At 38.2% G+C, this 16,701-nt stretch overlaps 1 protein-coding gene across 1 annotated transcript; it reads left to right on the forward strand.

The window, feature by feature from the left end:
* Positions 1-2,425: 2,425 nt before the first annotated feature.
* On the forward strand, positions 2,426-16,079 carry si:ch211-195b21.5 (uncharacterized protein DDB_G0287625). Its single transcript, XM_061040821.1, has 8 exons — positions 2,426-2,752; positions 9,184-9,314; positions 9,426-10,023; positions 11,215-11,746; positions 12,979-13,046; positions 13,152-13,248; positions 13,354-13,472; positions 14,665-16,079. Exons 1-8 carry the CDS (start codon positions 2,576-2,578, stop codon positions 15,256-15,258), a joined length of 2,316 nt encoding a protein of 771 aa, XP_060896804.1. The 5' UTR covers positions 2,426-2,575; the 3' UTR covers positions 15,259-16,079.
* Positions 16,080-16,701: the final 622 nt, after the last annotated feature.

Here is a 16,701-nt window from a genome sequence, read left to right on the forward strand (position 1 = left end):
CTCAACAACTGAGCTCCTATCTCCCATGAGAAGACTTAATTATAATATCATTATTGAGCATATGCATTTATTTTTTAATTTGTGGGGGGAATGATGAAGAAGAGGTTGGTTTTTGAAAGAGTAATCTCTGGTAACACTCTGGTAAAAATTCTTGTAATTTCAAGCATTCTTTTTTTCCATATGTGCCATAAACTTGCTTACTTTCTATATCTTTGAATTATTTAAAAATATTTTCTTAAAGTATCAAGGGGTTGAGGCTGGACTGAATTTCATTGTGTAGTGATCTGCAATGACAATAAAGGATCCATCCATCTATAACTAACAAAGACCTTGGCCCTCCAAATCCTTCATGAATACTGAACGAGAGGTCTCGTCCTTAACTATTCGAATAGCAGAATTTAATGTGTTTGACTCTTTTGAGCGTGTGAAGGTATGATTTTTTATGACATTGCTTATGTTTATGATACATTAAAGGAAGAATATGTGATTTTTTGATCCAGCAGATGTCGCCCTTGAGCACCAGCATGAAACCAAAACAACTCGAGCTGCATTGTTGTGTTAGCATGCTAATGCTAGCGCTCTTTTGTTTGCTCGTAGCTTCACACTGCATGTAAATTTACACAAAATGACCATGATCTAAAAATGCTTATGTGACATTCAAATAAGCAGTGAGTACAGTATGTTATTTTTCTTTTCTATAGTCCCTCACTTACAAACAACTTTTATAAGCAAGGGGATGATCCGGCCGGCCGTCCCGTCCATGTAAACACAGTGTAGATACGGCTCAGACAACATCACAGACAGTGGGACTCGGGTGTCACACTCATTGTAGACAGTCATGACTCACAGTTATTTTCAGAGGATATACTGGATTTCTGCTATATTTACAGTATGTGTTAAATGTTGCACATTCAGCCTTTGAGACCAAATTTTAATTTAGGAACATCTCTGTATAGAAGTGCTGCCGGTTTGTGCCAAAAGTACAGTTCAGCTCAATACATGACAGTAATGTGAAGGCTGAAACTGATTTGATGCGTTACATTAACGCTCACTGGACTATTTTCTGTTTACATTGCACTCTGTTTTAGACTGCAAATCATGCGCACATCTGCACAACTGCACAGCTCCTCAACATCAAAGTCAGAAAAAAAGACTCATTATAGTGATTTATAAGGGACATTGACAGTGGATTTCTCAAAAAGTACACAGTAAAAGTACGTCATAGTACCTGTGCATGTAGTCTAAGAAGTACTAAGTCCAACTATATCAGAATCATTGTCTACTTGTGTAAGAACATATATATATATATTTTTTTTTTCCCCAGGAAAACACCTTATTTTGAAAAACGGAAGTTACCGTAGACTCGCAGTATTATTCTCAAACTAATTTCACCGACCTCCGAAGCTATTCCCTGAACATTATTTTGTTTGTTCCCGTTTCATACACGTGTATCTCATAGCCAGTTTTATGGTAAGACTTCGGCATTTATCACTTTTCCCTGGAAAAGGAGATTAATAACGGACTCGCTCTCTCTGTCTGTTACTCCTGCTCGCTCTGCAGTCCGGAGCATTTACCATAAAGATCAGAATACGTGGGCACTTCAAATTTAGGGGCGGCTCACTTCACCATGTAAACTCGAGGAGCGGCTGGCTTCACCGCAGTGGCTCAACGCCGGTGTGCGCAACCTACACTTAGTGTGGATGTGAGGAGACGGTCTGGGCCATTACGCATGACGGAGATGATTGTTTTTTATTTGCACGGCCCGCGGGCCGTATGTCTGACATCCCTGCAGTATGGGACTATTGGACTATGTTAAATTAATTTATGTATTTAGAATATGCTACACATTTAAAAGCTGCAACATTAAAACCAAAATGTTCATTTTAATTCATCCAACCACTATCTATCCTTGGAAATGTACAATAATATTATTATTAAATATGTTTTAGATTGACCCCCTTGCATAATAAGCACTTTAACCATTGGTGCTCTCAATTGTGTGTGTGTGTGTGTGTGTGTGTGTGTGTGTGTGTGTGTGTGTGTGTGTGTGTGTGTGTGTGTGTGTATGTATGTGTGTGTGTGTTTTGTTAAAACTATTTTTCTTTTACTAGTTTATCATATTCAATGCATGACCCCTAAAGAGTGGAAATACAATTTTCTTATTTTCCCTCTACTTAAAAAAAATACGTACATAATGTCGAAGAGTTCATGGTTTTTATTTTGAAAGAGTTAACTTGCACTATATTCCTTTAAAAGTATATTTAAACATTTTGCGTTTGATTCATTTTTTCTAGCACATGAACTGCATATTTTGGATAATGAAAAGTAGCTTCATAAAATTAGAAAAAAAAACGCTCTTACTCTTACAGTCCATGGTTACTGTACTGACTACAGGACCTTTACTTTGAAGGTTTGACACGTTTTACTTCCTGGATCACTGATGTACTTGTTTTCTATGGGAGCCACAGACAGTTGTACCTTACCAGAAACGCGCCATTGTGTGAAAAACACATTGTAATTGTTTATTTGACGTTTCTCCACTCCTCGATACAGGATACCTTGTTTGGGTCGGAACATGTACCGTCCAGGTAAACCTCCACATGGTCCACCGCCGTACGGACCTCCACCTCCCCTCGGCCCTCCTTTCGGTATCGGTGGGCCCTGTAGACTTCCTCCTCCTGGACACTTGCCCCCTGGACCATTTTCGACACCACCACCGGACTTCCTCCACAACAGGTCACCTTTCATCACTGTAAGTACCCAATAGTCGAGTAAAAATAAACCAGCAAGCTAACAAGATAGCATTATGCTAAAAGCAAACTGCTATAAGGTTAGACCTGTTTTTAGACAAAGCTATCTAAACACAACATTATCTAATGTGCATTTTATGTTCGATTGATCTTCATAATGTTCAGAAATTAAGAATACAGATTATAATCTCTGACCTTTTGCTGACGTCATCATATGACCCAGGTTTATGTTTAGAGACCACAGACCCACACATTTACTACAGTCAGAGTCAGGTACACATACAAAGAATATTTCTTTGTGTTTTAGTGCAAATACGATTAAATCAAAGTAGAATAAATTAAAAACAAGCTATTCTACAGTAGTATTCTTACTGCCAAGAAACTTAAATAGAGTGAGATAAACAACAATATACTATTGTTATATACTATATCTACTAAAGGATTAATGGAGATGTACAATTGTACAGGAATGTGCAAGATAATTGAGATGTGCAGTGTGAACATAGAAACAGTGTTAGATTTAAACATACAATACTTGAGTCCAGTGTGCATTAATGCTGGTATCCCTGAATCTTCAGGCTCCTTCATGGAATAACATCAAAGTTGTCCAGCATGCAGTCTTAAAAAAAAGAACAATCTTTTAAAAAATAGTAATGTTAAAAAAAACTCAGAAATAATTTGGCAAATAGGTATGCTGAAGTCAAATACAAACAATTAAATGTGATTTTTAAAAAAAGTCCAGTAATGAATTGCATGTTTCAGATATGACACAGGGATACAGCACAGGAACAGGTGACCCTGTGTAGTACTAGTAAGTACTGATAGAGACCATTGTACCACTGTAGAGAAACAGCATTATGCTGTTTATATAGTAAGCTGCATGTGGCAACATTCACATGTAAAAAATAGTTGAAAGGGAAATAAAATCTTACATCTATACATCAGTAATACAACCTGAGCATGAGAACTAGACAGGGGCATCATGTGAGCAACACCTTGTCATTAACATCAGTATTTTTGTAAACCTAATTTTAAGATCATATTAAATGTGTCTTCAAGCAAATAACATTTTTATGTGTGTTATGTCTTGCATAAATATGCTTAACTGTTATCAGTAGATAATAAGTAGTTAGGATTTTTAAGGTTGTCGTGCACTGCACAAGAACTGTTTAAACTAGGGCTGGGTGATATGGACCAAAAATAATATCTCGATATTTATTAGCAGAATAGCGATAAACAATATAAATCTTCATATTTTTATTGTTTTTTTAAGAAATAACAAAAAGTCAGTACAGTGTTTCCCCTACCATTATTATTATTACCATTATTAGGGGGGCGGCCACTGTTTTTGTGCTTTTTGTGCCTTTATTGTAGGGATATGATAGTGGATAGAGTCCGTAAGCAGGGAAAGAAGTCATTTAAGGATACCTTTCCAATAGAAAAGGACAGCTGTCATTAAAAGTAACACATGAACACCAAGATTACTTCAAGTGTTTGTGTCGGCGTGTCGGCATGTCCCCCCACCCCCCCAACGCTGTAAACCTAAGGGAAACACTGCAGTACTTGTCACAAATGTCACCCAGGCACTTTTATGAACAGCCACACTTTATGCACAATGGCGACATGATCATGAAAAAGGACAATAGAATAAACTACTAGTTTGTGAAATAATACATTTTATTGAATAAAAATGCTCCTTAGATAAAATAAGATCAATAAAAAATGTTCCTTTCCTGCATAACAAAATTCACACAGCTGTGTATTTTGTTATGCAGGCATATTTTGAGATCTGCTCAGATAGAGAGGTGTAGCCGGGTGAGGAGTGTTTGAACCGTGTGAAAGTAGTGAAAAGCTCTCGTGACATTGGACAGCTCTTTGCTTTGATAATTGAAAAACATCCATGAACCCAGAGAGTAGTCAAGGTATAAGTAACTCTTAACTAGGGCTCAACGATATTGGAGAAAAAAGTGACATTGCAATATTTTTTCCACTGTCCGTACACCTCTCTTGTAAATGCACTGATTGAGGTGCCTTGTTCCAATCAGAACTGAAGCTTATCATGGTTTTGTTGTTAATGTACAGCTGCTTGCTGCTGATGCTGTGCTGAACTCCTATAAATAATGGACTATCGAGTGGAACTTTTAAAAAAGGAAGTCGTAGTCCTGGTGTTTGTTTCTGTAGGGTTAGGGATAGGGGTTAGGGTTAAACCTTGAGTGTAATCAAACTCATCAAGTAAGAGTGCTGCAGAGGAAAGTGACATTAGTTTTTTCATCTTTGCCTCTGACGTCTTGTGGCTGTTTTACACTCGGGGAAACATTTATCCAAGTGAAGTGATGAGAAGTCGGCAAGCCTCTCTGAATGAGGGCTTTCCTGATCCTGCAAGGGAGCCCGCTTTACCGGTAGGATATATTGCACCCAGATAGCGAGCGGCCTTCAATAGCCATGTAGCTATATAGCTTGCTTGCCAATGCCATGAAAACAAAGCCAGCTAGACAACAATGTCATGTACATGAGATCAGAGTAATTATGCAGTCCCGCCAGCAACTGGACAGAGAGGTCTACTGCAGGTGCTTTGCATGTTAATGACGGTACTGTGTGAGAATTAAAAGGGTGTGGTGGACGCCCTCAGCACACAGACTGTGCATGTACAGTGTACTGCAAAAACTCAAATGTAAGCAAGTGTAATTGTCTAGTTTAAATCTTCTATAAATCACATTAATCAGACATGTTCAAGACATGCCCTGCTCTAAACCTACAAGGCATGTAAAACTCTGACTACAAAGTTACAAAGTATTGTAACAATAACTGACTTTTGGTCCTGCAATCAATTACGCATTTTTAATGCAACTTCAATGTTGCACTCCGGCAGCGATGCAGTTACTTTCTACAAACTTCACATTTTCCCTGACAACGAACAGCTTGCTGAAATTTGTCAGCAAAGTATGGATCAACTGCTTCCATGAAGTGCAGTGGTTTTTGTACCTAGTTTACAACAAATTTGGTAAGTGGAAGCTTTTTTTGTTCTTATTAAAGAGAAATAGTACAAGTTATTTGTGAGCGTTTTTTTATGCCACATAATTCCAAATATAAGTAATTATTACTTTTTATGACTATTCTAAAATTAAGTTTCTCCTATTTTTTTTATGCGATTTATTCAAATATATTTTTGTGTAATCTAATATCCTTTTAATATATCACTTTTCTTTACATTGTTTCCAATTTTTGCAGATAAAAGTTAAATGATTCAAGCTTAGGCTAAATCGTTGGACCAAGAAGAAAGTGTTTGCTGAGTTCCTCTACTCCTGAGGAAAAGGATGAAGAAAGCTCCCGCTGCTTGACATCATTTTTATGAGTGCAAAGGTTCAAGGAAAGTATTTGGCATTAAACCTGTCCTTGCCTTGTTTAATATGCATCTTCTTGCAGATAAGTGAGACTGGTCTTTCCCAGGAAATATTAAAATCTCAAAAGCAGTGAAAGAGGAGCATGAGCAGCTGAGCCTGTCATCACTTCAGTAGAGTCACATGGAGGGCTCAGAACTGACAATGAAGACTGAAATGTTTTGTGGAGCTCATTAATGCAGAGAAGAAAAATGATCTTGGCTTTTAAAGCTGATGCTAATTGATGAATCATGTTTCAGACCTGAACAGAATGTGTTTTATGTTTAGCTGAAAACTTTGTTGGGGATTTTTTGAGTATACATTCGTATCAGTTTTACTAAGGCCAAACGTTTTTTAACCATACTAGTGGCATAACCCCAAAGGGCCAGTCACACAAGAAAGTTAAGGATTAATGTTTATTCTCATGTCTTTAGTAAACATGTGATTTCTCAATACTTAAAGAAGCTGCAAGGATAGTTAATTACTAAAACCAGCAAGGTAACCACTATGTACAGTTGTAAAATAGCTTTCTGTGCTTCATAGAAACAGAGTATTCTAAGCTCATTCCACTGTACACGATTTAGTTGAATTGAAGTTGGAAAAGCTAAGAAAGAGTTATTGAACTTATTTACTTTCATTTTATAAACTGTGATTGCTTTCTTCATGAATGACCCGAAAACTATGCTACTGTTTTTTTAAGCAACACTGTCCAGACAACTTCTACAGAAAGTGCTCTGCGTCTAGAATTGTCATTATTATTTTATTTCTACAGCTGCCTTTTATTAAATGATTTAGATGTGCTATCGTAACACCCACATTAATCATATAACACTGCACTGTATCTTTCACATTGTCTTTAACTTTTTACATTTCAGCTTCTGTTTTTATTATCTTCTCTTGAACATTTTAATACTTTATTTTTATGACTTGAAAATCTCCTTTGCATTTGTTTCTTCTAGTTAAATTAAAATTGATGTTTAAAAAAATATGGTATGACTTCACCTGAGGACTTTTAAATGTTGCTCCGTCAGTCCCAACACTTTGTCCAGTGGATTATTTATCACGTATTGGCTTGATTTTCTCAAGGACTAAAACAATGGGTTGTTCCAAGTGATTTTTCTATCTTTTTTTTTTCTTTTAGTTTATACAATCCATGAAAATGGTAGACATTTGATTCAGGTCTACTGTAACTCAAAACCCCAAGCAGTAATTGATAAGTTGTTCATTCATCAATACATTTTACAAGTTAAAAAGAACAATTTTGACCTTTGCTACTGGAAATAATTCTTACAGCCAACATCTACTAACTAAAGGATGGATTTTTTTTAATTAAGTAACAGTAGTTATAAAAGACTGTTTTCTTTCCCCTTGACCATTTCATATGCCTCATTTATGTTGCATGAATGGCATCATTTGTTTTATTTGTGTGTGTAATCTTTGAAAATGGTCCCCATTTTGCTGTGTCTTGTTTTATCCCACAAAAGGAATTAAGACATGTTATTGTAAATATATCAAAGAGTTTAAAGAAAACCCTGTTTTCTGTCATCATTTTAAATTTGGTCCAATACCGGGCTGCGACACATTGCACCACTACTATACATTTTACCAATACTGACAACAATGCAAATATTTCATACTTAAACTGTCTTGAGTCTGTGTAATGCTGGAAAAGTGTTGTATGTGTATCATTGTTTGTTATGGTGTAAAGTTGTGAGTGTGTTAACACACATCTGCCATTTCTATGGATTAGCTTGATAAAGGAACCACATAGCATCTACAATAACTGTAATATCTCTTCTTGTGCTGCTTGTTTTTTCTCTTTAGTTATTAAATTCTGGTTGAGATTAATCACTCAAGACAAAGTTAAGCCGTTGGAGAAAGGCTTTACATTCTTATTTTTAGTTATACACATGCGGCTTTTGGTAGCAAGCCAAAAGCAGAAAGTACATTAAAAAAATAATGAACATTAAATAAATTTAAAAAAATAATAATTATATGTTGACTTTTGTGAAAAAAGTTGGAATGGTATTCTCTGGCTGTGTTTTCAGACGACATTTTTAGCTTGTTAATATTTCTTTAAACAATAATGAAACCATAAATCTTGTCTTAAAATCCTGATTTGATACTCTGTAACAACATCATTATATCAGGGTCTTGATGATTCTGGAGTTATCTGAAATTCAGGGTTTTCTGACCTTAAATGTTAACCCACAAGACTTATATTAATACTTTTGACAATATTCCAGCTCATTGATTGTATTTGTCACACATTTGGTTATTTTTACTAGCCCCTTGGTGTGTTTGCTGACTGTTATTTTTCTTATTCGTCACCATCTAAGATCGATATATTAGTAGACGATCTGTTTGCTCTGGAACCCTCCCTCACGAGTAGCGTCTAAATGCCCTGCAGGTGATCGGAGAGAAAGACACCCAACGCTACGTTTCCTTTTCAGCAGCATTGATTGAGCTGCAGTGATTCATCAATCAATCAATCAATCATTATTTGTATAGCGCCAGTTCATAACAAGTGGTATCTCGAGACGCTTTACAAAAGAGCATATGGGATAATATGTGAATCACATCCCTGATAATGACAGATCATCACATTACACTGGTTGGCTAATGTTTTCTCATTTAGGCAGATACGGTTCTCCATTATTTGTTGAAAGATTCCAAAGATTATTTACACTTTAAAACTACTCAGATGGTGTTCAGAAGAAACAGTATTTAAAAGCTTTAATTGGGTATCTAGTCAAGAAGTTGTTGGAATTGTTCTGGGTATTTAGGAAAGCCATGTAGTTGTAGATGATTGACAGTAAATGTAAAATGACCCGCTGGCAATTGTAAAAGTTACTGTACATTGTCTGTGTTGTAACCACAGATTATTTAAAAGTCGCTATTTTAAGCAGTTTGCAAATGTCAAAAACTGTGTTCACGTATTACTCCAAGACTTGCAAGCCCTTGATGGCGAACAATTGTCCAGTTTGAGCATTATCTGAAATATGCAGCAGCTCTGTCTTGTAAAGTACTATAACATGAATTCTGAACACTCTCAGTCCCATTCTAGCAGCTACCCTGTAGACCGTAGTACAGTGATTCCTTCGGGGGGCAGGCAGCAGATCGCAGAACCAATGCAGGTCCCACAGTGGAATCTCCCTCCTGTGAAACATCAACCCTCTGACAACAGGTATATATTTGATAATTGTGTGTAATGTAACTGTGGCTCTTCTAACCTTGAACAGTCGCACCAATGTACTTTTTGTTGTTGGTATTTGAAGCACCTGTTTTTGATTTTCAGTGATCGAGCTGGTGAGGAATTTTTGAGATGCATTGCAGCAAACAAGCCTCTCCCCAACTATCTCAAAGGGAACATGGCATACAACCTGGCAGATGCGTTCAAGTCAGCTGGCATCCTAAAACAAGCAGTCAAATCAGACCCTGAGTTCAAGAAGCATGTGACGAAGAGCAAAAGCCGTAGTCGAAGCCGCAGTCGTGGCAGAAGTCGTGGCCGATCTAGAGCCAAAAGCCGTGCTCGAAGTAAAAGCAGAGCAGGCAGCCGAAGTAGAGGAAGGAGCAAAAGTCGAGTTCGTGGGAAGAGTATGGGGAGAAGCAAAAGTAGGGTTCGCAGTAGGAGTAGGAGCCAGAGCAGGAGCAAAAAGAGTCATACACGGAGCAAGAGCCATGTCAGGAGGTCCAAGTCACGAAGTAGCAGTGGTGAAAAAAGTCGGGGAAAGGACAAAAAGAGAAAGAGGAGCCCCAGTCACAGCCGCTGCAGCAGCAGTATGAACAGTAATCTGGCAGGAAGTAGTCTCCTAGAAGGACTGAAGCTGGTTATGAACAGCAAAGAAATGGAAAATCGGTTGCCTGACTTTAAAGATGCCATCCACACAATTAAGGTAGAGTTCATCTTTTCTTTTACAATATTTCTTGTATTTGTCAGCATAAACCGTAATGACTGGGAAGAATTGATGAGCCAATTTTCTTATATTATTTTTAACTCCCATCACGCTTGAAGTTTTTTTGTGTGGGGAAGAAAAAAGCAGCATCTGAGTGTAGATCCTGTACTTTATGAACGCAACAGACAGAATCTGTTCACTATGACTTTATCCAGACTTTTCCTGCCAGCCCCCTTGTAAAATGTCTGTTTGAAGTCGGGGTGAGCAATGTTTGAATGCAGTGGGTAAAAGTATGTTTTCCATTGATGTTTTGGAGGGGTATTGGATTGTACAGAGAATATAGTAGTAAATGGGGAATAGAGAGTAGGGAATGACAATGGGCAATGCCGAAGGTAAGAGTCAAACCTGGACTCCCTGCTTCAAGGAATATAGCCTCTGTATACAAGGCACGATTTAGCCTCTCAGCTTACTTGGTGCCCCATTGTAGGGAAAATGTACCATGAGGAAGAGGGCAGGATGGTGACACTGCTTACGCTGAGCAGAGTTTGTTCTGATTTATATTATATACTGCTTGCCTCAGATGTATTACTCTGTTGTGTTTGTCTTGTGGAAACATTCTTATACATGTACATGTTATGGTGACATTCACGCAGGAACTGTTACCATTATAGAAGACTCCTCCTTCTCCTCCACACCAGAGAATGTCTGACATTGATACTGTATGAGGTGCATGTGTTAATGGTATGTTCCTGAAAACTTCAGGGTCTGAATGTCCTGAAATGATCTTGAAATGCCAGGAGTTCATATGTGAAAAGGGCTATGGAGTGCTAGCATATTGCAATTTACAGAAAACTACATGTAGTGTTTTTTTGTCAAGTACAAGTGTAAACCAATGATGCAGACACATGCATGTGCAGTTGTGCTATGGCTTGTTTTTAATGTCTTGTAACAACTGCTCAAACAGTGGACATTTCATATACAGCAGTTGTAAACATAAGGAATAACCGACACAAATTGTTTAAGAAAGTGGTAGAAACACCAAGTGCTGCTGATTATACAAGTCTTCGTTATCTTGCTTTGCAAACTTTTAGAACAATGTTGTTCAATTTATTCAGTAGAGATCAAAAGTGAAGAAGTTACTGTCTGATTAGTGAAGTAGTGTATAACATTTTTGTGATGTCTTGTGTTTAGGCTCCAGATGACAGCAAAGGCAGTATGCCAGATGACTACAGACAGCAAGAGCACAGCCAAGACAATTCAGCATCGATCGATAACGACAGCATGCTCCTTCCCCATGACAGAGTAGGCTGTGACTTCTCTTGGCTCCAGACGCAAAGTGAAGAGGTCCCTGCAGTCCAGAAATCTGTTGAGCTTGAAGATGAAGAGTCTTTCTTGTATGGAAATGGCGAACATGACAAACCACAGAGAAAAGATAGTCACAGTCAGAACAGGTCTATGTTCAGTAGCCTTCAAATGACTTCCCTAAATTTAGCCTCAGCCAATCTGGACAGCATAGAATGTGAGAAGGTCAAAAACATATTGAAAAGTCTGGGTTCAACAGACATCAGTAATTTCATGGGAAAGATGCAGGGGCAGAAGGATGAGAAGCAGCAGCTTCCTACACTTTCAGCTGCAGACCAAACAGCAGCAGCTTTAGCGTTGCCAGCACTGAGTAACCCGGATGTTCGGCAAGCTCTGGAGTCTCTACAGTCACTGATCAAAGGTGAGGATCCCGCCTTGCTCATTAAACTTGTTTAACATGTTTTTAAAAATATTTCTCTAGAGATGCTTTCTAAATGAAGTCAATATGTTTGGGTTTATCGTTATGGACATTTGATGATATTTGAAGCTTGAAAAGCATCTGTAAAAGTTTTGGTTGCAACTCTGGGGAAACCAGGAAAAGGGACCAACATTTTGAAAGTATCCAACCAAAGTAATACCACCCCTTTTCTTAATGCCTCCATTTAGGCCACTCCACAATTAACCCCTGACAAAGTGTTTATGAACAAATCGCTGGAATAAAGAAGTTCGAGTTTGACGTGAACATGTCATGACCAAGCTACAGACCAATCACAGATCAGTGGGTGAGAACTCACTACCAGAATGGAAACTTAACGTCCGCCATATTGCTTGGAAGCTATGCTAACAGGCTCTATGGAGAAAGCATATAATGGCGAAAAAATATAAATATAGCTGTGAGATGGTTGCTGCCGACAGGCCGGACTTGTGTTTTGGCTGCTGGAGAAAGGAGACCGGCCTGTCGGCAGCAACCATCTCACGGCTATATTGCTATATTGCCGCCGCCGGCCGCTGCCAGCTCAGCAGCCAAGACATAGGGCCTGCCTGTCGGCGGCAGTGAGGATGAGGAGCCCGGGCCGGCTCGAGCTGGGGTGGACTGGTAGTGTCGGTGCTCTCACTGTTTGTCTATGGACACAGACATAGAGTCTGTTTTCTGACAGGAAGATCAATTCTGGAAGAAATCTCAGAATCAGTTGAGGAAACGGCCTTATGTGTTGAAGTAAACATGTCTGTAAATGTTTTTATTTCTATATTTCTACTGCTATACTGTATATTTTGGAGAAACTGTAACAATCGAATTTCCCTCTGGGATTAATAAAGTATTTCTGATTCTGAACTAGAGGACCTTAGTGGGAGTGGCCTGCAGTGCTGTGCATTCTGGGATTTGGTGTCTTTCATCAACATGAGCCAAAAAGACACTTTCTGCCTTTTCACGGCCAAAAAGGCACCAACTTCAACATTTATTTCACATTTCTACTACATATATGACCCAATGTCAATACAGATTCATGTTTCAACGGGTGAAGTATCCCTTTAACTTGAGGAATACTGATTACACCTGACCTTATTTCGTATCATTGCTGCCTTTATAATTTTATTGCCTTTGGTCTAGAATATATAACTTTATAAGAACTATTGTTCTTCTGTTTTGCGCAGCAACAAAGGAGAAACGTGCAAAGAGTGATGGCAGTGGCACATCTCAAGCATCCTTTGATAAGCACAAGGTAAAATCATGTTTTATGTACGTCTTAACTTGTGATTGGTTAAGTTGAACATGTTAAAAAATGCTTAAACCTCTTACAATGAAAATGTTCTCTTCTGTTTCCCAGGTGGGAGATGTTGAGGACGTGAAGAGAGAGAAACAAGCCATAATGAATAAAACGGAGTCCTTGATGAAACAACTTGAGGACTTGTTGAAACAGGATGGTAGAGTATTTCCGCTATAACAGCCGTGTTTCGTGCCTACGTTATTGTCTTGCATGATCTGAAATACTCAATATTGTTTGCTGATTTTGTCCTGTCCTTTTGCAGGGTTGGGTTTTCTGACACCAGTAATTGGCTTTTACTGCCAAAAGTGTGAGGAGTTCATTGGAGATTTGAATAGTGCTGAAAACCATGCAGCCATCCACCGCAACACTACCTCTAGCAGTGTAAGTATTCAACCTGTTTACGTACAATATGTGTAGATAAGTCTGGTGATGTTTGTCTACGTCTTGTCTTTTAAAAAACCAATGAAAAAAATTGAAAGTGCGTTTTCAAACTTGAAGAAAAAATTAGCAAACACACAAAATGTTTTTGATTTTGTTGAGAAAAAAAAGTCCAGTAGTAACAAGGGGTAAAGAACTCTGCAACTAAAGAGAGACAACCATGTTCATTGAGTTTTTTGTTTCTTTTAAAATGCAAAGATATATAGGAAATAAGAAAAATGTGTTTAAATTTATTAATCAATCCTTGAGGTTTCCCTCATTTCCAATGCCGTCAAGATTACAAGCACAGTGAAACAAGCAAAAACAACAAACACTTAAAATTAATTACAAAAAACACTGAGATCCAATTAAAAACGGATAGAATTTCAAACAAAGTGGCTAGAAATCAAATTAAAACTCTGCAAGAGAGAGAAGAACTCCAATCTTTATAATTTGCTTGAGGGCATTCCATGAAATTGGGGCATTAAAAGAAAATGCAGTTTTACCAAGTTCATTAAAAGCTCAATGGACTTTAAGAAAGAGCCAATCTATCAGCAACTCAGGATGCAAACAGGTGTTTGTATCCAAACCAATGGCCACCCAAGGCAGAGTGAAAAACATGATGTGTCTTTGAATTCTCAAAAAATGAGTTGGAAAATGGATAACCCTGTAACATCCTTGTGTAAGACTAAAATGTCTTCTTAATGTACCTAATTGAATCCTACTTTGAGAAATATTCAACGAGTCGTCTAACAGTTTCAATTCAAAACAGATACCTGTCTGTCCTACAACAGCAAATCAGAACATCAGCTAGAAAACAGAAGTATCTTAATAGTTGCCTTTATGTTTGACTGGCAAAGTTTCACCATAAGCAGGTTGTTTTAAAGTCAAAGTGAAGCAGGGGATGATTTTTTATGAGATTATTTTGCACACGTAAAGGACAGGATCAGCAACAAAAAAAACATCAAGTACCAATCTGTCAGTAGGGGCTGCCAAATTCAACACAAGGTAAAGGTTCCTTACAGCTATATTTAACCCTTATCGTTAACAATGCTAAGGAGGATATGAAGGTTTAGCGATCACTTCAGCCTTGACCACCTCTGTTCACTGTACAATTTCTTCACGCTGCAAATTGGTATTTATGTGTTTTGAGCAGAAAGGCCAGACAGAACGGCATGCAAGAGACAGCAAGGAACGACACTCGCGCTATCCGAACAGCAGCAGTAACCAACACTCACACTCCTCAGACAAGAGAGATCACAGGGATCATGGTTACCGTAGAGATACAGGAGAGCACAGGAATCCCAGAGACCACCAGCGAGAGTGGAAGGATGAGAGAGGTCACCGGGGCCAACACAACGATGAGCACAAAAGCCACAAGGCTGCGCAGGAAAACATCTCCTTACAAGCGGAGATGAGAAAAGAGAGGATGCTCATAACGGTGTCCCGGGGGCAGACTCCTCCTCCCACCATCCGGGTCAAGGAGGAGGTCGACAAGGAGAAAGCTAACGGAGGCAAAGTCAAAGCGGAAGACAAAGACGGTAAAGGCAGAGAAAAAGAAAAAGGTGTAAAAGATGAAAGCAGCGACAGTGACACTGACAAAGTGAAAAAAAGAAAAAGAAAATCGCCTAAGAGGGTATCTGAGAGCAGTGATAGCAGTGACAGTGACAAGGGGAAAAAGACAAAGACACCTAAAAAGAAAAAGAAGAAGGACAAAAAGAAGAAGAAGGATAAGCGAAATAAGTCCTAATCCATGTGTAATCCTGGTCCAACTCCATATTCATGAAGCCTGTCGCTTCCGAGTGGGATCCTTGGAACCACTTTTGTTAGTTTCTTATTTCTGCCCTTTTAGTTTCGTTCTTGTTGGATTGATCAGAATACTGAGGAAGGTTTAAAGGAGCTATTCATCGCTGGGTTTAATGGAATGATATAACATGTCAGGATGTGCGTTTGTTGCAGTTATCAGTGGTCAAATAAAAATATTTATATCAGGTTTATTTTTGTGCCTCAAGTGCAGATATGGTTATTCACTTAAGATTGGAAGCAGGTGAAGGTTAGAAATAGAAACATCTTCCTCTCCTGGTTGAGCTGCTTCCAATGTTTATGCCAAATACTGATCTCTACCTGACGCACAGAAATGGAACTGATTGACATGTTTTGATGTTGCTACGTCTACTAGCACATGAATTATCCAAATGATGGCATGTCTTTGTTTATAAATGGCTTACTTTAAATTTACCCATGAATGAACTCTTCATGTGACATGTCAGAAATGCGCCCTTGCATCATGGTTTTATCTTTTAGTTACTTATCAAAAAAATAAAATGTGCCTATTCATCCACCTTTCCCAACACCATTGATTCTGAGTGCATATTTTCCAAGGTTAGGACCAACAGCATTGTAGTGTTAAACATGTGATGGTGTTTTTTCAAGTTCTGTTTTCTTCCACTTTGTTCAAATTTTTTTTAATCTGAAACCCAAGATGACTCCCACGTCTCTCACCTATATAGTATTTTAGAAGAAAGGCAAGTACAGAAATATGTTTTCCATTGAATAAAAAAGTCAAAAATGTCTTGATTTTGTGTAATTTGTGTGATCAAATGAAGGTTTTGTCTACAGTGCATCGTTTTTAATCATTTACCAAAATTGCTTAATTCTACTGGGAGCAGAATGTTTGGAACTTAGTGCCAGGGAAGATAAACTGAAGTAATGCTGATATATTTGTTATTATATAGACAGTGGATAGGGTCCAAACCTGTGGAGAGAGAGTTGGGCTTTGAGGACTACAGCCTCTGCACATGAGGGCGTGTGAACTAATCGCTACACCAACTGCAATAATATTGATCTTTTTAACATAAATCTGTTTGCTATTCATGTAGTCGTATTCATTGCCTGTATTGTCATTGTGATATATTTTTATATGATACTTGTACGTACCTCAGAGGAGTTCAATGTTCCAGTGAATGGTTGCACTCTAAAGTGGAGGGCAGTGAACCAGGATATTAGTATCTGCATCCTAAACAGGAAATGTTCAGCACCTCCCACCTGTGAAATACAGATTACATATTGGCTGAGGCAGGAAGAGATTTCATGTTACCTGCAAGCATGAGAGAAAGGACTCTAGAATAATAAAGCAACACATGATTAAGAAATACATGACACAGCTTACCTTTCATGTCACTGATTCAGTGTT

This window comes from Labrus mixtus, chromosome 6 (genome assembly GCF_963584025.1).
Source record: "Labrus mixtus chromosome 6, fLabMix1.1, whole genome shotgun sequence".
Lineage (NCBI taxonomy): Eukaryota > Metazoa > Chordata > Actinopteri > Labriformes > Labridae > Labrus > Labrus mixtus.

Excerpts from the sequence above, each read along its gene's own strand:
- si:ch211-195b21.5 (XM_061040821.1), top strand. The coding sequence starts at position 2,576 with ATGTACCGTCCAGGTAAACCTCCACATGGTCCACCGCCGTACGGACCT. Across the intron at positions 2,753-9,183 it reads ACAGGTCACCTTTCATCACT|TCCCATTCTAGCAGCTACCC; the intron begins GTAAGTACCCAA and ends GAACACTCTCAG. Across the intron at positions 11,747-12,978 it reads TCTACAGTCACTGATCAAAG|CAACAAAGGAGAAACGTGCA; the intron begins GTGAGGATCCCG and ends TGTTTTGCGCAG.